A 20358-nucleotide genomic window follows, 5' to 3' on the forward strand; every position below is an offset into this window, starting at 1 on the left:
TCTGTCTAGAAAGCTCTTGCCAGACTTCCCCAAACAGTAAATCAACTCAGTCTCATCTCAATCACCACTTTCTACAAGAAGCCCTTTCTGCTGCTCCAATGTGGGATGTACCACATTCCCCTCATCAGAAAGAGCTCTGGGGGCATGTGCTGTACCTTTTCATCTTTTTATGCTGAGCATCTAGCGTGGAAAATCATACCAAGTATTTAATAAATGTTTACTGAATCCAAATACTACGACCAGTCCATCTTCTGGTAAAGAAAAACATTAAAAGTTGGCTGTAGGGCTTCTCTAGTGGCACAGTGGTTAGGAATCCACCTGCCAATGCAGGGGACATGGGTTCGATCCCTGGTCTGGGAAGATCCCACATGCTGTGGAGCAACTAAGCCCGTGTGCCACAACTACTGAGCCTGTGCGCCTAGAGCCCGTGTTCTGCAACAAGAGAAGCCACCACAATGGGAAGCTCGTGCGCATCAACGAAGACCCAATGCAACCAAAAATAAAATACATTTATTTAAAAAAAAAAAAGTTGGCTGTAAAAGCATATTTTTTACAAGGTTAAACTTAACCAGAAATTACATGTAATGCAAATTTAACTGGGTTGGAAAAATGGATTATGTACCTTAAGTCAAAACACTTGAGAAATAAGGCCTATTACCAAAAATACATTTCCAATTACCAGTGAAATTCAGAACTTTATAATTATAGAGTATTTCTGGCAAAAATTACTATTCCACGGCTTCCCTGGTGGCGCAGTGGTTGAGAGTCCGCCTGCCCATGCAGGGGACACAGGTTCGTGCCCCGGTCCGGGAAGATCCCACATGCCGTGGAGCAGGTGGGCCCGCGAGCCATGGCCGCTGAGCCTGCGCGTCCGGAGCCTGTGCTCCGCAACGGGAGAGGCCACAACAGTGAGAGGCCCGCGTACCGCCAAAAAAAAAAAAAAAAAATTACTATTCCAATTATAAATAAAAATTAGCATTTTAAATAAAATTTATTGATACCTTGTATCATGGTTGTCATATTTCTGGATTTATATTTCTAATTGAAATCAGTGGTTACAAAGAAGAGCCCAACAAAGTTCATTTACTTTTTTTTTTTTTTTTTTTTTGCGGTACGCGGGCCTCTCACCGCTGCGGCCTCTCCTGTTGCGGAGCACAGGCTCCGGACGCACAGGCCCAGCGGCCATGGCTCACAGGCCCAACCGCTCTGCGGCATTTGGGACCCTCCCGGACCGGGGCGCGAACCTGTGTCCCCTGCATGGGCAGGCGGACTCTCAACCACTGCGCCACCAAGGAAGCCCTCATTTACTTTTTCAAAAATTGAAATATAGTTGATTTACAATACTATATTAGTTTCAGGTGTATGACACAGTGATTCAATATTTTATATACTCCATTTAAAATTATAAGATATTCGCTATATTCCCTGTGCTGTACAATATATCCTTGTGGCTTATTTATTTTATACATAGTAGTTTGTACCTCTTAATCCCCTACCCCTATATCTCCCCCTGCCACCCTGCCCCCACTGGAAACCACTAGTTTGTTCTCCGTGTCTGTGAGTCTGTTTCTGTTTTGTTACATTCACTCACTTGTTTTATTTTTTTGATTCCACATATAAGCGGTAACATACAGTACTTGTCTTTTCCTGACATATTATACTTCATTAAGCATACTATGCTCCAGGTCCATCCATGTTGTTGCAAACAATTTAGAATGAAATAAAATGAATAGAAAATGAACATCATAGAATTGGAAAACAAAATATGCCTGGACTTAAAACCTTAACAAAGCTGAATTTCAGAATTTATCACAAATTCTTAACACCCACCCACACACAACAAAAAAATTTTCTGTGAAAACAGGTAAAGGATAAACAGATCGACATAGTGGGCAATGTTCACCATCCTAAATTGAATTCTACAACAATGGAAGTGGCTTAGGAGGAAAACTCTGATATATTCAGGAACTAACTCCAGAAAAGTAAATCACCTATCAGATACTATTTTTTAGGCTATTGAGTCAACAACTAATTAAAACCAATCAATTTTATTCTAGTATGAAAAAAATCAAGGATCCTTTTCCAAGTGTAGAGAAAATATCTGCACCTGTGCCTGAGGTCTAAGGCTGGTTACTTATTAGCCCCAATTCCCTCATCTGTAAAAGAGATAAAATGTTCTGTCCTCAAATTAATATAAAAGCGTTCTAAGGTCAAGTGCCATACCAGTTATTAAAAACACTGACATTTAAAAGTCATTAGGCAAAAAGTACATTGTTACACATTTGACCCGATAACGTTATCCTAACTTTTTTTTTGCGGTATGCGGGCCTCTCACTGTTGTGTCTTCTCCCGTTGTGGAGCACAGGCTCTGGACGCGCAGGCTCAGCGGCCATGTCTCACGGGCCCAGCGGCTCCACGGCATGTGGGATCCTCCCGGACCGGGGCACAAACCTGTGTCCCCTGCATCGGCAGGCGGACTCTCAACCACTGCGCCACCAGGGACGCCCTGTTATCCTAACTTTTATAAAAGATACAGACATTTTCAGATATAAACTTACCCTTAACTGACATCCAACTTTTTCATAAGCTTTGATGAGTCTATTTCTGTGATACATCATTATCCCATAATGATCTTTATTTCTGCAGTTGAATCCAAAAGTAATTCTCACAGTTTTATTAGTCTTAAATGTTAAGGAAAATTCTGAACACACCACCTCATTCCCTTCAAAGCACCTTTTTTTTTTTTTTTTTTTTTGCGGTACGCGAGCCTCTCACTGTTGCGGCCTCTCCCGTTGCGGAGCACAGGCTCCGGATGCGCAGACTCAGCGGCCATGGCTCACCGGCCTAGCCGCTCCGCGGCATGTGGGATATTCCCGGACCGGGGCACGAAGCCGCGTCCCCTGCATGGGCAAGCGGACTCTCAACCACTGCGCCACCAGGGAAGCCCTCATTATTGAATCCAAAGGTGCAAAAAAGGGCAAAAGTTGGAGAGGACTGACTCTATCAAGATAAAAGGAGAAAGGGGGAAGGGAAGTACACTTGACTGATACGTATCTATATACAGCATCATAACAAGCAAAATAAAGGATACTAAAAATTTGGGTCGATAAATATCACGTTCAATGTAGGCAAGACTCTTCGAAACTAGCTGTGTCTTCACTTTCTGTCCACGCAAGATGATCTGCATTCGTGGCTTTAGATATAATATACTGCAGTAAGCCTGCAAAGACACACAATTATCTGTCCTTTCCACATAATTATCTATGGATTTGTTCAACATTACTTATGCATGTATTTAAAAAGGAAGCTACCGCCTTGCTTTGATAAAAGACATATTAACTCTTCAATAAAATACTATAGACTATAAAGGTGTATTAGTTAATATCTGAATACTTTTTATTAAAAACAAGCTCAATATACTGTAGCCAGTAAAAATGACTTACAGAAAACAATCTACTGACCTACATAGATGTTGATATGTTAAGTGAAAAAAAGTTAAGAAACAGCATGTATAGTATGGTCTCATTTTAATTTTAAAAATGTTTATGTGTACAAAAAGGACTATTTTCTGACTCTCCTGTCAAAACTATATATTGCTATTATAATTTTTAAAGCATCAATAAATTTTATTTGGGCAAAAATAAGCAAAATCTAATATAAACAAAAGGGACTATTATAAGCTTGAAAAGGAAAAAAATCATAAATAATGCACCAACATTTCAGCACAGTAGACAAACAGCACTTCTTCCATATGGAGCTGTAAAAATCAGCAGTCATCTAAATGTGTTTTCCAGTCTTTTTTTTTTTCTTTCTTTTTTTTTTTTTGGCCGCACTGAGGCTTGCGGGATCTTAGTTCCCTGACCAGGGACTGAACATGGGCCATGAAAGTGGAAGTGCCTAGTCCTAAGCACTGGACCGCCAGGGAATTCCCTAAACGTGTTTTCAATTCTTAATACATGGAAGTTTAGCTACCTTAGAATTGTGACCAAACTTTGCATCCTAAAACATGTTAAAATATGATCTCCTGTGCCTGTCTCCAAGCTATCAGAAATCTCTGAGGGAAATGAACTGAACAACTTAAGGAGGATATATGAAAAGTTCAACACAAAACTAAAACTTGAACATTTCTCTTGTTTTTTTTCCTGACTCCTGATTTCAAAATTAGTGGTGTTTTGCTCATTTATAAAATTCATTAATGATATTTTAAAACATTTTTTTCATGGTACACTAACAATTATACCATCTGCTCTGGCGACCTCTGTATATTCTTGAGTTAAGATTTTCTTAACAACTAGGACATACTTCACTAACACACTGGAGTATATCAAGGAATAGTAATAGCTGCCATTGCAATTGCCAGAATCTCAGAAAAAATTACATAGTATACTTGTAAACGTCAAATGAATCCTTAGCTTGGGGTTATGAAATAATTTTAGCACAAAAAAAGGGAGAAGGGGAATTCCCTGGTGGTCCAGTGGTTAGGACCACTCTCCCTGGTCGGGGAAGTAAGATCCCACATGCCACAGTGCAGCCAAGAAAAACAAAAAGAAGGGAAAAAAAAGGGAATAGTATTATATGTCTTATCATAGTGACTAAGAAACTTAATATTCTTTGTTTTAATTAATTTATTTATTTTGGCTGCGTTGGGTCTTTGTTGCTGCGTGGGCTTTCTTCGGTTGCAGCAAGCGGGGGCTACTCTTTGTCGTGGTGGCTTCTCTTGTTGCGGAGCATGGGCTCTAGGCGTGCGGGCTCAGTAATTGTGGCTCGTGGGATCTAGAGCGTAGGCTCAGTAGTTGTGGCGCATAGGCTTAGTTGCTCCACGGTATGTGGGATCTTCCCGGACCAGGGCTCGAACCCGTGTCCCCTGCATTGGCGGGCGGATTCTTAACCACTGCACCACCAGGGAAGCCCGAAACTTAATATTCTTATTATATCAACACTGTTATATTGAGATATGAATTCCTTCAATCTTAAAAACATTCTCATCTCTAAGGTCAAATCTCAAAGATATTTATCACAAAATTATACTAACGTGCATTATGTATAGGCTATACAAAATTTATTGCTTTAGGGTATCTGTGTGTGTGCGTGTTCTAGAGAATATTTTAAATTTTAAAAGACACACTCTGAATCTGGCGTTTTGATTGAATCAATCAATATGGCCATCACAGGACAAACTGATTCTAGTATTCCCAATTCAAATAATTAACCACACAGTGAAAGAACTTTTACAAGCACTGTTAGATCTGATGACTTCGCAATTAAAAAACTTTTCTAGGCAAATAAAACAAGCAGTGCACACAAGACAAATTTAATAAGTTGGTTCATGTCTGAGATACTTAGCGATTTCTGGCAGCATTTATAATACAAGTGGTTAACAATTTCCATTATTTGATGATTTTCTCACTCCCACAAAGAGAGCTAAATACATACCCTCAGAGAATAGTCACTCTCAGGGGCAATTTGGTCCATCCTTTCTTGCTTCTTGTACCCTTTCTTCCCTGCTGTCTCATCTAAATCTTCTGGAATTCTAATGTCATATTTATCCTTATCAAAATCAAACTCTGTTGCACTTTTGTAGCTGCAAAAATAATTTTTTATAAGAGCTAAATTTTAACTTCACCATAAGATAAGCAAGCAAAAAACTTTCAGTTAGCAAAACAAAACACGAACATGTGGTGGCAGTTAAGGTCAGAGGAGTTGGAGGGAGGGAGAGAGGGAGAAAAGAAACCCAGAAGGTACAGGAAAGAACTGTACTCATTCACACATTGCCATTGGGAATGTCAAATGATAGAGCCACATTCTGATAGTTTCTTAAAAAAATAAACATGCAACTACCATATGATCCAGCAATTACACTCCTGGGCATTTAGCCCACAAAATGATGACCATATTCCCACAAAAGTCTCTATGCACACATTTTATAGCAGGGGTCTCCAACCCCTGGGCCTGTTAGGAACCCGGCCGCACAGCAGGAGATGTAAAGCTTCACCTGCTGCTCCCCATCACTGCATTACTGCCTGAACCCCACCCCCCCAACCCTGTGGAAAAACTGTCTTCCATGAAACCGGACCCTGATGACAAAAAGGTTGGGAACCCCTGTTTTATAGCTCTATTTGTAATAAATGAAACTTGTAAACAACCAGATTGGTAAACACACTGTGGTCCATCCATACAATGCAATTACCACTCAGCAAGTAAGAGGAAGCAAACGGACACACAAGAACCTGGATGAATCTTCAGAAAATTATGCTGAATGAAAAAAGCTAATCCCAAAAGGTTTCACACGGTATGATTCCAGTTACAGAATATTCTTGAAATGACAAAGTTACAGAAATGGAGAACATGTTAGAGGTTGCCAGGGATTAAGGAAGAAGTGGGTGTGGATATAAAAGGGATCCTTGAGTTGATGAAATTGTCCTGTACCTTGACTGTATCAATGTCAGTATCAACAGTACTATTGTACTGTAGTGTTCCAAGAAGTTATCATTGGGGGAAACTGGGTAAAGAGTACACGAGATTTCTTACAACTACATATGAATCTACAATGAGCTCAAAATTAAAAGTTAAAGAAAAAATGGTGGGGGGGATGGGAGGGGCAGGGAAGAAAGTAAGAAAAAGAAAAGAAAAGAAAAACGGAATACAGGTGGTCAGAAAAGCACAAGAATTAAAGGATTTTAGGATTATCACTATGTGTGCTTTATTCCTATGGTTCAACAGATCTTAGGTCTCTCAATATCACACATTTACCCTAAATTTTAGAACTTTATTTGCAAAGGATTTTATCCTCACAAAGATTTAGCAACACAGAAGTCTCATTTGTATTATTTTTCTCAACAGACGCTGAATTGTGCTTAGCTTTATGTAATTAACCAAACAGACAAAGATTTCTCTAACTTACTCAAGTTGGGACTTGTTGGCTGGGCTTTATCTTTTCGTTTCATTTCTCTTTTTTTTTTGAGGAGAGGGATGGTATAACCAAGAGCGAAAATAGAGTGCTATGGAGACAGAATGGCAGGGCTAGGAAATTTATTTTTAGTAATATGAAATTATCTCAAATTGAAGCCAAAGTAGCCTCAATAAAATACCCTTGGAAAAGGTAAATCATTAACTATGCCATAAAATGAGGACCTTCCAATATATTTGCACTCTTGTGTGACAAAGCATGAACGTAATGAAATTATTCCCACACATGCGCTTTACTTCCCAAATGGTTAACAACTAGCTGAGGTCTACCGTTTACCTTCTGAGATTCCAAATGATGATCCTTGTCCCCTTCTTACCGATGACAGCATCAAGCTCTGCCAGTAATTTCTGTTCCGTAGAAAACAGAGAATGTTCCAGAATTGCAGCAAGACTCGCTTTCGATTCTGTTAAATTAATTATCTGTCGTATATCCTAAGTTAAAGACTTAGACCAATGGCGTATTTTTCACAATTACAATATGGAAACCAACTCAAACTAACTGAAAAACCATTTCCTAAATTATTTTCTAAGTTTTAAAATGATAGTGTGATTTCAAATGAACACCAAGAAGGATGCAGTATGAAGAAGTTTATTATTATTCCTACTTTAATTATTTCCAATATTTGAATGTTTATACAGAAGACATTTTCCTAAGGATATCTTGCTTTTTCATTTTTTGGTGAAAATATCAAGCCAGATCATAAGCTTATCAGACCACAAAAAGACTGAAATAAAGAAGCTTAACATAAAATGCAATCGCCTTATGCTAAGGATTTCCATGGCACAATTCCAATAGAGAAAACAAAGGGACAAACATTTAGCCCAGATGTAGAGTAGAGGCAGTGGACAGGAACAAGAGCTAGAATGGAAGGTATGATTAAAAAACAAGAATCTGGAGGAGGGCAGAAGGATGGAATGGTTCAGATTATTTCTTCATAGTTTCAATTTCAAAATCAAAAGGATATGGTCTTTGTTGAATGCCACTATTGGGACAACAACATGTTCTGCTTTTATGACTTCCAAGTAGGTCTGAGACAAGAAGCCCACGCTCATGCTTTCTCCATTTTTGGTAAAAACCATTGCATCTTTACCCAAACGCATAGAACCTGACTTGAAGCCATTCCCATACAATCCAACTGGGACGTGACCATTCATGGTGACTTTGTCACTGAAGCCAAAGCTAAAAAGAAAAAAAAATTTAATAAGTATGTATAATCTTCATTTATGTTAATTCAAAAACTGTAATACCAAGTAAAGTGCCTAAGTTTGAATGTTAGCCTCATCCTTCCTTGCTGTACAATCTTGGGCAAATTACTTTTAATCTATATTGATGTGTTTCCCTATCTCTGAAAAGAAGGAAACCAAATCCACATTATAGGGATGTAAAGATTACACATACTAAAACAGGAGCTCATTGCCTGGCACATCCCAGCCAAATGGCTGAATTATAATTTAGGCTCCAGGGACCTTGAGATTTCACCCCATGAAATCTCTTCCTCTAAGAGTGAAGGGTTCTCTTGTTCTCAGCAAGCCTGCCGTACCGTGATTATCGATCGGGTGAACCTGACTTTTTTATCAGTGTAAGGAGTATTTGAGAGACAGCAGAAAGGCCTCTGAGGCAAATCCTCCCTCTACCTCATACCTGTACTGTATCTTAGCTTCTATTTCAGGCACAGTTGGCTTCATCCTGACATCCTATTCTGTGACCCTAGAGCCCAAGCCCTTACAACTACACTACTTCCTCATCCTGTGTCACTTTAAAATTACCAGTCCCCATTCCCCAAAGTGGTAAGTTTTATAGGAAATAGTAGCTAAAACTATTTCCACTAAAGCACAAACAACTGATGTCAATGTGCTACAACTCTAAAGGAATGGTGGAATTTTAGATAAGTCAGAAATGGGGAGCGGGTGATGAGAATGGCAGGGACTGCTTAATAATCTAACAGTAGGGCTTCCCTGGTGGCGCAGTGGTTGCGAGTCCGCCTGCCGATGCAGGGGACATGGGTTCATGCCCGGTCTGGGAAGATCCCACATGCCGTGGAGCGGCTGGGCCCGTGAGCCATGGCCACTGAGCCTGCGCGTCCAGAGCCTGTGCTCCACAATGGGAGAGGCCACAACAGTGAGAGGCCTGCGTACCGCAAAAGATAAATAAATAAATAAAAATAAAAATAATAATAATCTAACAGTAGTAGAAAATGACAGAAGACTTAGGAGAATAGAGCACACTGTGGGTATAGCATTTCATGTTTAAAAAACAAAAACTACAGGGTCTAAGTATGACACATGAAACACCTGAACTAGGTAAAAGCAATGATTTTAAGGAGTGTGACACTTTACATACCTCAGCATTTTATGTAATTTGTCTGAAGTCATACCATTCCCATTATCAGTGAATGTCAGGCATATATGGTCATTTATCACTGTTTTGTCGATCCATATCTGTTTAGCATTCACATCAGGATCGTAAGCATTATCTGAGAAACGAAAGTTTTGCGAAATTTTGATTCTGCATTTTGAAGAAGAGCAATTAGTTCAGAACAACACTTTGACAAGCAACAGAATAATATATTTTAAGGAAAATTTAAAAGCTGAAATGTTTTAGAACTCCTAAGATTTGACAACATGAAACTAAACTGTACCATGCTATATACTGTTCATTGACTATTACAGAATTAACTCTATCTAAAGCCCTCCATTTGTTATATAGAGAGCAGAGACTGGTACCCACTACACTGAAAAAGTGTAAAGCCAGAAGAATCGCTGCACTGAAGAGATGATCAAGACAGGAAGGTCTTCTTCTGCCCAAAGAACTAGCCTAGCTATCATAAGGGAAACTGAGAGCTGAGTGTCAACAGCACTGCAAGTTAACACGGAAGGTCCACAACAGTTACTGAATAAATGAGAAAGCAGTATGCTAACCTATACACACAGATGAAGGTTCACTTCTACCCAGTTCTTCAAATTGTAGTCCTTTTCAATCTGACAGAAGTTTCTGGTGGCTGGTACATTTTTCTAATCTCTGTACACCTCACCGTTTAACACCCTTGCCTAGCATACTTGTTTCTCTCAGAACAGGTAAGTATGAGGAATATATCAAAGAAAAACGAAAAAATTTTCAACAGTAGCAGTAATAAAATCAACTTGTGAACTATCTAAGATCTATCAGAATATCCCTGACTAAAAATACTTCTGAGGGATATTTTCAAGTCTTCATTATAATATAAATAATGGTTCTCAAACTATCCTTCTGTAAGTCCTCAATTAAAATCAAATAATCTTTTTCATCAACCACCTTAGCTTCATAAAAAAAACTTAAAAATCCGATACACCACAAAGAGCACCATGACTTTCAGTTGCCCAAACCCAAAGCTAGAGAAGCACTATGATGAACAACCCCAGGCTAAGTAGCTCCTCCCGTTGCCATGAAAAAGAATGACCGTGAATAGCTGCAACGTTATCTCATTTGCACTTCAGAGTCTACATCTGAACAGCACATGTTAGCTGAGAGACTCTGGAAAATCTAACTTCACCAAAGAAAAGAAGGGTTCTCAAATTTTCTTTCTTTTCTTTTCCTTGCACATCCAACATAGGACCCTTTCTTGATAATGAATCTAAAGAATTCCCAAGAATTCATGTGCACTAATTTTACCAAGAAAAAAATCATGACCCATAATGCAAATCTGAACACAACCTTGCCTCTTTCCTCATGTTCATTAAAACACTTTTAAATATAATCTTATACCTTGATCATTCTATCTACTGGAAAAACCAAGAATTTATTATCACAAATCTAACATAATATAATCCTCCTAGTTACTAACACCAGAAAAATTAATCCACTGTTATAAATATTTTCAGACTATTAAAAAAAAACATAATTCTCACTTTTTGGCAATAGACGTATTTCTTTTATAATGGACTAAAAATATTTTCAACATAAATGCTTTAGGACTTTGCAAATTAAAATACTTTGATAGTAATATAGGGAAATACTCTGAGTAGGGAAGGCTGAGCACTGATTAACTTGACATCAGTTTGAATAGTTGTTATGCTAGGTAACCTTTACCAATGTTATCGCTGAGATACACTTTGGTTTTTTTTAAAAGCACATCTGCATACTATTTTTCAATAAAAAGCTTTTTAGAACTTCAACTGCAAGCAACAGATTATATACGAAACACGCATTTACTTACCTATTAATTCAGCAACCGCACTAAATGGCCAAGTGTGACTAGTAGAATTTGTATGTAAAAACTTCGGGCAAAGCTGAAATAAACCAATGATTCACGTAAATTAATTAAGGTCTTACTTTTGAGAACAGACGCCAAAATAATTTTCTGTCCCAGTATTAAGAGAGACCAAGCAAGAATGACTTAGCTGCTTGTGTCAGGATATACCTGGAAGACATAACCCAGAAAATGAGATTCCTGGAAGATATGGCTGTAAATCAACTAAACAGTTTCTCATCAAGCTGTGCTGCAAAACCCTTGCCTCCTGTGTCCACCAATCCAGAGCCATATCATTAAGTGCCCAATCCCAAAGCTATCCACCCTACAAGACCTACCTCAAAATTACCATGAGATAAAACTAAGACTTTGTCAAAGGGGTGTTTTCTCCTTCAGTGCATTACGCTTAAGAAACTTAGCTTTGTTTATTAATCAACAGGCTTTTCTCATGGTCTCTCCAAGTTCATTATATCAACAGTTGAACTTGCAGCCCTGGAACAGTAGACATCTATAAAGCCTTCAAACAATGTCAAATAACAGTTCAAATGCAACAAACCTTCTTGACCTCCAGACATTTTATGTCTGATTCATGGTAATACAGTATGGAAGAGTATGTTAATCAACCTCATGCTATAGGGAACTCTCTAAATTCCTGAGTAGTGCAGATATCAAATGCCTAAAAATGTACAAATGGTTTAAAAAGGCTGAGGCTTGGAAATTTCAATATGCAGAGTATTTCCATGAAATGAGGACTTTTTTGTGTTCATTTTGAACAGATTATCTCATATTTAAGGGGGAAAAAAGAGGCACTTAAAGTGTATCATGTGAAGAGCCCTAGAAATATGATTAGATTATAAATCCAACCAGCTGCATTTACAGCGTTCAGCTGCTGCCACAAGGTGTCAGAAAGAGGTCTACTTTTCCTCTGTCCACCCTCGATTTTAGACAATCCCTAAGCATTTGTTTACTATCAGGTTAAAGTACACATGTGAAAAATAGTATTCTGTAGAAGAGTGGTCTTCGAACTGGAGCATATGTAATTCAGACCTTCTATGGCATATTTTCTATAGCATACATCCACGTAATAATGGTGTATAAGGAATTCCCCAACTTTCTAAAACAAGGGTTTTTATAAAGAAAATCAATTTCCAGGCCTTCATCTTCTACAAGAAACCTTTTGTCAAATTAGTATACCTGAGTCCTGTCCCAGGCCCTCCCCTTGCACAATCATCAGTCCTCCATTTATAAAAGAATACATAGTGTACTCCTCACCCATTCTAAATCTTACTATGGGGCATGGCTTTGGGGTGTAAAGCCTCTGGCTACCAAAGCAGAAAACGATTAAATCAACACCAGAAACCCTTAGAATAGTTTCTGTCTTTGCTCTCAATTTTATGAATTTGTTAGGTGTGAAGTCTGGAGTTAGAAATTGGGTATTTTGGTCCATGTTGTAATACTTTGATTTTAGATGTACGGCAGACTGTGGGCAGACTGTCAACTTACATTGAATAACTTCATCCTATATACCAACTCCAAACTGACATGGCACACATTGTTCTTGAGTAAGAGTCCCGGGGGAACAAAGCAAAGAAGGCATCAGTAAGAAAAGATGAATGCTAAACAGTGGCTTTTTGGGTATTTAAACAAAAGCATTATTTTCAACTACTCTTAATTCTCATCTCTCGAACATGTCATCAGCTGGAAAGAAAAACACCCTTCAACAGCCAACACACACACACACACACACACACACACACACACACACACACACACACACACACACACACACACACACACACACGGCATGGACTGTGGAGTATCTTTAACTAGATGTGTGATCCTGGGTAAGCAACTTAACCCTCTGTGCCTCAAGTTTTATCATCTGTGAAAATGAGGATGATAATAATATCAGGTTACCAAGACATTAAGAGAATTAAAAAACTTAATATTTATAAATGCTTAGAAGAACACCTGGGACATAATAAGCATTATAAGTGTATGTTTTTTTAAAAAGGTAAGTATACCCTTAAAGGCACAAATGAGCTCATATATAAATAAAGAAAATCCTCAAGGGCCTCAAGTAAAGAAGGAATTAAAAACTAAAATAAAATTTGAAAATGTGGATTAGAGTGGGGTGCTTAACTGGAATACAAAGGTTTCAATTTTAATGGTGACTCAGGGATAGGAGACATGGCAGAAGAGAAGCACGCACTTGAAGTTACTGCCCCCTCTTACTTCCTCAGTAAAAAAGGGGGTGGGGGGAATACGCCCAATGGGAAGCTTTCTGTTTTGCTCTGGACTCTAGGTTAAAATCAAACAAAAAAAGTGTAACATGAAATTCTGTAAAGAGGCATGCCTTCACTTGGGTTAAGCATTTCAATTTATATAACCTGCAGAACCACTGTGGAGACACAGCCTCAACCAGGCTGCATAGGATTCTCCCAGAGACATTATTTGGGGAATATTTGAGTACACAATCTAAAATAACATTTAAGGAAACAATCCACCAGGAGAAAATATTAGCAGACAAGATACAGTAGTATTAGGCATTGCCCCCCAACACTAGGTAAAAGAAATAACAGCCTATAAAACAGGAATCTCTTGAAATAACTAGACATTTAAAAAGTAATCCTCGGGCTTCCCTGGTGGCGCAGTGGTTGAGAGTCCACCTGCCGATGCAGGGGACACGGGTTTGTGCCTCGGTCCGGGAAGATCCCACATGCCGAAGAGCAGCTGGGCCCATGAGCCACGGCCGCCGGGCCTGTGCTCCACAACGGGAGAGGCCACAACAGTGAGAGGCCCACGTACCGCAAAAAAAAAAAGTAATCCTCCCCTCCAAAAAACACACAAAAATGACATACAACGAAGACCACACATATTTTAAAGAATCAATAGAGGGACTTTCCTGGTGGCGCAGTGGTTAAGAATCCGCCTGCCAATGCAGGGGACACAGGTTCAAGCCCTGGTCCAGGAAGATCCCACATGCCGCGGAGCAACTAAGCCCGTGCGCCACAACTACTGAGCCTGCGCTCTAGAGCCTGTGTGCCACAACTACTGAGCCCGCATGCCACAACTACTGAAGCCCACATGCCTAGAGCCCATACTCTGCAACAAGAGAAGTCACCACAATGAGAAGCCCATGCACAGCAACGAAGAGTGGCCCCTGCTCACCACAACTAGAGAAAGCCCGCACGCAGCAACAAAGACCCAACGCAGCCAAAAATAAATAAATAAAAAATATATATTAAAAAAAAGAATCAATAGAACTTTTAGAGTCAACAAATAGTCACAAATTTAAAAAATCATTTAAATATAAGATGGAAGCCTGAACACATGGACAGTGTTTACCTCTGCTGCCTCCCGAAGCCGCTCTATAATGAAGGAAAAAAAGGGGCAGAAACCCAGAAGAACAAAAAGAATCAAAGAAGTGATTACTAATAGCAGACAAAATAGTCAGTAGTTTGGAAACTGGAAAGCACAGACTAGTGACAACTGATTTAATAGCCTGGAAAAAGCTAAATCCGAAGCCTGTAGGAGATGAGAAAACCAACCAGAAGCAGGTCAGGAACCTTGGCAACCCCAGAAAGTCTTAGAAATTAGACTTTGTACCTTGGAAGTAAAAGATACTAGAAGTTGTATGAAAACAAGATAGGTTGAAAGTCTTTAAAAGAAGAAAGATTCCCCAGATCCTTCTTTTAACCTGAGCAGCCCTTCAACTACCCTCAGCAAACCACGTAAGGCTGGAGGTCTGTTCTCTGGAGAAACTGACAGCGGCAGGCTCACAGACAATCAAAAGCAGGTGGGTTAAAAGCAGGTCAGCAAATAGACCAGAAATAAACCCTCTCATATATGGTCAAATGATTTTCCACAAGGGTATAAAGACCATTTAATGAGGAAAGGACAGTTTTTTCAACAAATAGTGCTGGGAAAACTGGATATCCATAAAAAGAATGAAGTTGTGGCCTTACCCTATACCATAAACAAAAACTAACTCAAAATGGATCAAAGAGCTGAAACCATAAAACTCTTAGAAGAAAACATAGAGGAAACCTTTTACGACATTGGACTCGGCAATGACTTCTGAAATCACCAAAATTTAAAACTTCTGTACATCAAAGCAGCAGTCCCCAACCTTTTTGGCACCAGGGACTGGTTTCCTGGAAGACAATTTTTCCACAGACTGGGAAGCGGGGGGTGAGGATGGAGAAATGGTTCAGGCGGTAATGCAAGCGATGGGGAGCCGCAGATGAAGCAGATGAAGCTTTACTCGCTCGCCAGCCTCTCACCTCCAGCTGTGTGGCCTGGCTCCTAGCAGGCCATGGACCACTGCATCCAAGGACACAATCTACAGAGTGAAAAGGCAACCTACAGGATGGGGGGGAAAATCTGCAAATCAAGTATCTGATGAAGGGTTAATATGTAGAATTTACAAAGAACTCCTACAACTCAACAACAAGAAGACTACAAACAGATTAAACAATGGGCAAAGGATTCAGATATTTCTCCAAAGATGCTCAACATCTCTAATCATTAGGGAAATGAAAATCAAAACTACAACGAGATACCGCCTCACACTCAAAGGGTTGGGTATTGTTAAAAATCAAAACAAAAAATACAACAACAAAAGCGGAAAGTAAGTGTTGGGGAGGCCATGGAGGAACTGGAACTCATGCGCACCCTTCGAGGGAATATAAGATGGTGCAGCCACTGTAGAAAATATAGAGGGGGCTCAAGAAATTAAATAGACATTTGCCATAGGATCCAGCAATTCTAATTCTGGGTATATACTGAAAAGGATTGAAAGCAGGGTCCTTTTTTTTCCTCCTTAATTGAAGTATAGTTGATTTACAATGCTGTGATAGTTTCAGGTGTACACCCAAGTGATTCCATTATACATACATACATATATACACACACAAAGATATGTGTGTGCATGTGTGTGTATACATACATAGATATATATATAGGTATGTATACACACATACTTTTTCCAGACTCTTTTCCAGTATAGGTTATTACAAGATATTGAATATAGTTCCCTGTGCTATACAGTAGGTCCTTACTGTTTTTTATTTTGTATAAAATTTATCTATTTTGTATACAGTAGTGAAAGCAGGGTCTTCAAGAGACATCTGCACACCCATGTTCACAGTAGCATTATTCATAATAACCAAAAGTGGAAGCAACACAAATGTCCATCGATGAATGAACAAAATGTAGTATATTCATAGAGTGAAATATTATTCAGCTTTAAAAAGGAAAGAAAATTTGATACATGCTACAACATGCATGAACCTTGAGGACATTATGCTAAGAGGAACAAGCCAATCACAAAAAGACAAATAATGTATGATTCCACTTACATAATGTACCTAGAGTAGTCAAATTCACAGAAGGTAAAACGGCCAGGAGCTGGTGGAAGGGGGAACGGAGGGTTATTTTTTAATGGGTACAGAGTTTTAGTTTTGCAAGATGAAGAGTTCTGGAGATTGGTTGTACAACAATGTGAATGTACTTAACGTACTGAGCTGCACACTTAGAAATAGTTAAGATGGTAAATTTTATGTTATGTGTATTTTACCATAATAGTAAACAAATGAAAACCAAATTTGCAAACTGAACAATGGGATACTCCTATCTCCTTTTCCCTGCTTCAGAAGAGCTAGCAGCCAGGATTATATAAGCCATGCAGGAGACTAGATGTAGAATTCCTCTCTGGAAAACGGAATGATTTCTAAAATTTCTATCTGGTTCTTTTACAATTGTGCCAGGCCATTCTGGATAGCTTTTTTTATCCCTCACTTGAAAAAAAAATTATTTTACAAGTTTTAAAAGTTATTTTAAACATACTTACTTTATGGTCTAACACTTCCATTCTTTACGGTCAACAGATACTGACAGAGAGTGCTCCAACAACACTGCTGGCTCCTTCTACCTGATCACCCAACACTGAAGCCCACCAAAGGACTAGCTCTACTCGGGTATGAACATTCATTTTTTTAGTGTCTCACTTGGAGATATAAGTAGAAGGCTGACCATCTCCAGACATTTGAGAATGTGTAAAATTAGAATAAAAAACATACAGTAAAAAGAATGTAAAGAAACTAGAGGCAATGCAGTGAGCAAAAGAAAACTTCAAAAATACTATGATTAATATACCCAGAGATAAAAACAAATATTTTGTTGAGAAAGATTTTTAAAAGATATTCAGAGAATAAGACAGTGTTTATAATAATTAAATATATGGTAAGAGAAAGGTAGGAGATGAAACGGAGGAAATCTCCCAGAAAGAAAAAGCAATGGGAAGGAAAACAGGAGACAAAAGAAACCAGAAAAATAAAGGGAAAACTGTCACCAAATAAATGAGAAAAATTTCCATATATTAAGGACTTGAGTTTCCAGCCTAAGTACCAGTACATAGGACTCTATTAAACAATAAAGCATGCCTTTAAAATTCTAAAAAGAAATAATTTCTAATCTAGAATTACAAACCCAGCCAAATTATATGTAAAGAGCAAGGGTAGCAAAAACATATTTCCAAGAAAAGACATAAATTTTCTTCCCATGTACTCTGTTCTCAAGAAGCTACACCTGTTTTTGGAAAAATGGATAGGCTTCACTGCTAACAGTAAAAAAAAAAAAAAGCCGCAAATATTTACTGAGTATTTATGGCGTGAACAGGACTTTTGTAAGACTTTTACAGGCACTGGCTCATTTAAACTAACTTTCCAGTGGGTAAGATTATTATTCCCACTCTTCAGGTCACATATACAGTTATCAGTCAGGATTTGAACCCAGGCATGTGAGCTCCAGAACCAATGCTCTCAGTCACAAAATGGTATTAGCATTTGAGAGCTATACCAAAGGAATAAGCAAGCCTTTATTCCAACAAAACTTCATTTAGGGAAAATGAAATGTCTATTTCACATAATTTTCATGTTACGAAATATTATTCTTTTATCCTTTCCCCCCCAACCATTTAAGGATCGTGTGCCATACAAAAACAGGTGGCAGGCTGGATTTGGCCCATAAACTGCAGTTTGCCAACTCCTATCCTAAAGCAAAAGACCAGTGTAAATACACTCCAGAAGCTGCAGATGGGAGATTTCTGTCAATGAGGTTCCAAACGGCCCATTATTACCCACAAAAGAAAGATTTAGCACATGGACAGCTGCTACACCCAGAGAGCCAGCTAACAACAATGCCAGTCTCTCAAGACTGTTTGACCCTTATCTTTGCTCCCGGTCTTCTCAATCTTGAAGAGACAGAGATAGCAACTTGGGAGGAGCTGGGGAATGGGGAAAAGAATCAAAGTGCAGAAATAGCAAGAAAAAAAAAAAAAAACCCAGTTCACTCCTTTTTTCTCACCACAGTTTTCTGGGCCAGAATTTGGCCCAGTATGCGGGGAAAGAGCAGGGCTTTAAAATGAATAAGAGCTTTAAAAGTAGTTAAAGTCTGACTTAAGTGTACCTGAGGCTAATTGGAAAGCATCAGAATCTGTCCAGATTCACCCAGGTGAATTAGCAAATAATGTTTAAAGCCAGTGGTAAGAAAGAGTAAAGTTCCTCTCTGTCTTCCATCTACTAAATACTATCTCATTCAATAAACCAGTTAGGTAACCAAAGAGCCTTTATTCCTAATATGTAAAGAACACTCACAAATCAATAAAAATACCCCTCAAAGAAAAAGAAAATAGAAAAATGGGCAAAGGAGATGAAGTTGTTTTTTTTTTTTTAAATTCCAAACCAAAAAGGGTGAAATGTGACAAACTTTCAACTTCACAGTCAAGTAAACGTAAAGTAAACAGATACCATTTCACACTCATCAGGAAAAACGTTAAAGTCTAATGATACAGATGTTGGCAGGAATCTGGCTAAATGAATGCAAGTCAATGGGCAAAATACCATTTTTAACGCAATGGTATTACCATTCGAATAATGAGATTGCTGCAGCAATTCTTTGGCCAGCACCAACACCCTTCAGAGAAGAGGTACATTTTTGTATAACAACGCCAACTTTTTAAGGAGAATCATGTAGGGAGGCCACGCCCACACCTTAGGCTGTGAAATTTTAATTCATATTGTGTGACCGCTCCCTCCGAAAAAGACTCACAGATACAAAAAACATGCTCAAGGATCCCCAAGAACCCGAGACGCTCCGGAACAGACACGACCCGGAGACTAGAGGGGAAACGGGAGAGCTCGGTGGTGACCTAGTAGCGATTTGGGCCCGAGGGCTTAACTGGAGGGAAGCGGCAGGAATTTAAATGAATCAGGAAGACTAGTCCCAGCTCGCAGCACCCCGTCCCACCGCCAGGAGGTCAAGGCCGCTGGGCATTTCTGGCAGCAGACCACCTCTCCCTCCCCCTCCGGGACACTCCGCGGGCCCGCAGGCCGGGATGGGTCAGAGGCCCCGCGGTCCGAGGGGCGGGCCGACTGGCCGCCGAGGCCTCGCCCTCGGACGACAGCTGCGGAGCAGCCAAGAGGGAGCCAGGAGGAGGGGCCGCGGCCCCGACCCGCCCCGAAGCCGCGGAGGCAAAACAGAAACGCAGCCCGGCGCGCGCCGCCCGGCCCTGCCCTGCCCTGCCCGCCGCCGAGCAGCTCCGCCGTCGGTAGCGAGATGGCCGCCGCCGCCTCCCCCGGCCCCGCCGCGGCCCCAGCCGCCGCGCCGGGCCGACGAGTCGCCACCGCCCACTGCCGGCCCCCCCTCGCTTGCCCGCCTGCCCGCCCTCCTGGGACACGGCCCGCTCCACCCCTCGCGGCTGCTCACCGCGCTGAGGCGGATCCCGCTGGGTGGCTGCGCCGCCATCTTCAGCAAGTTACAAAGCCAGGACCGGCCTCGGCCGCAATCCGACTGGGAGGCGGCGGGAGACAAATGTAGAGCCCGCGAGGTCCCTCCCACTTCCTGGGCGGAGCGCGCGGGTGACCCCGCCCACTCACTTCCGCCTCCTGGCGCTGTGGAATTGGGAGTGTAGGGAAGGTAAATCGCACTGGGGGTTAAGGGAGCAGGGACAGCGGGAGAGATAGGAGGCAAGCTCCGGGGCCCTGCAGAGTAGGGCGCATGCGTGAGGCACCCGTAGGCTCGAATGGGTGACTGCGGTAACTGAACCTAGAGGCTTTGTCAAACAGTAATCAGCATGGAAGCCGCAAAGAGCTTTATTTGGGAT

The 20358-nt window shown here is 40.3% G+C and overlaps 1 protein-coding gene across 4 annotated transcripts in view; it reads right to left on the reverse strand.

The window, feature by feature from the left end:
• The window catches only part of MORC3 (MORC family CW-type zinc finger 3), a 43805-nt gene extending 23726 nt beyond the window's left edge, over window positions 1-20079 (reverse strand). For all 4 annotated transcript variants that reach the window (XR_009519218.1, XR_009519219.1, XM_060010325.1 and 1 more), the window contains exons 1-8: window positions 19962-20079; window positions 11160-11232; window positions 9308-9440; window positions 7932-8146; window positions 7244-7391; window positions 5434-5581; window positions 3092-3220; window positions 2559-2681 (exon numbers count right to left, since the gene is read on the reverse strand). Coding sequence is in view for 2 of the 4 variants with exons in the window: in XM_060010325.1 (XP_059866308.1) it covers window positions 2559-2681; window positions 3092-3220; window positions 5434-5581; window positions 7244-7391; window positions 7932-8146; window positions 9308-9440; window positions 11160-11232; window positions 19962-20000 (1008 nt within the window). In the remaining 2 variants the exon portion in view is untranslated. The remainder of the gene's footprint in view (window positions 1-2558; window positions 2682-3091; window positions 3221-5433; window positions 5582-7243; window positions 7392-7931; window positions 8147-9307; window positions 9441-11159; window positions 11233-19961) is intronic.
• Between the last annotated feature and the right edge of the window lie 279 nt (window positions 20080-20358).

The sequence above is a fragment of the Delphinus delphis genome, chromosome 4 (genome assembly GCF_949987515.2).
Source record: "Delphinus delphis chromosome 4, mDelDel1.2, whole genome shotgun sequence".
NCBI classification, from domain to species: domain Eukaryota; kingdom Metazoa; phylum Chordata; class Mammalia; order Artiodactyla; family Delphinidae; genus Delphinus; species Delphinus delphis.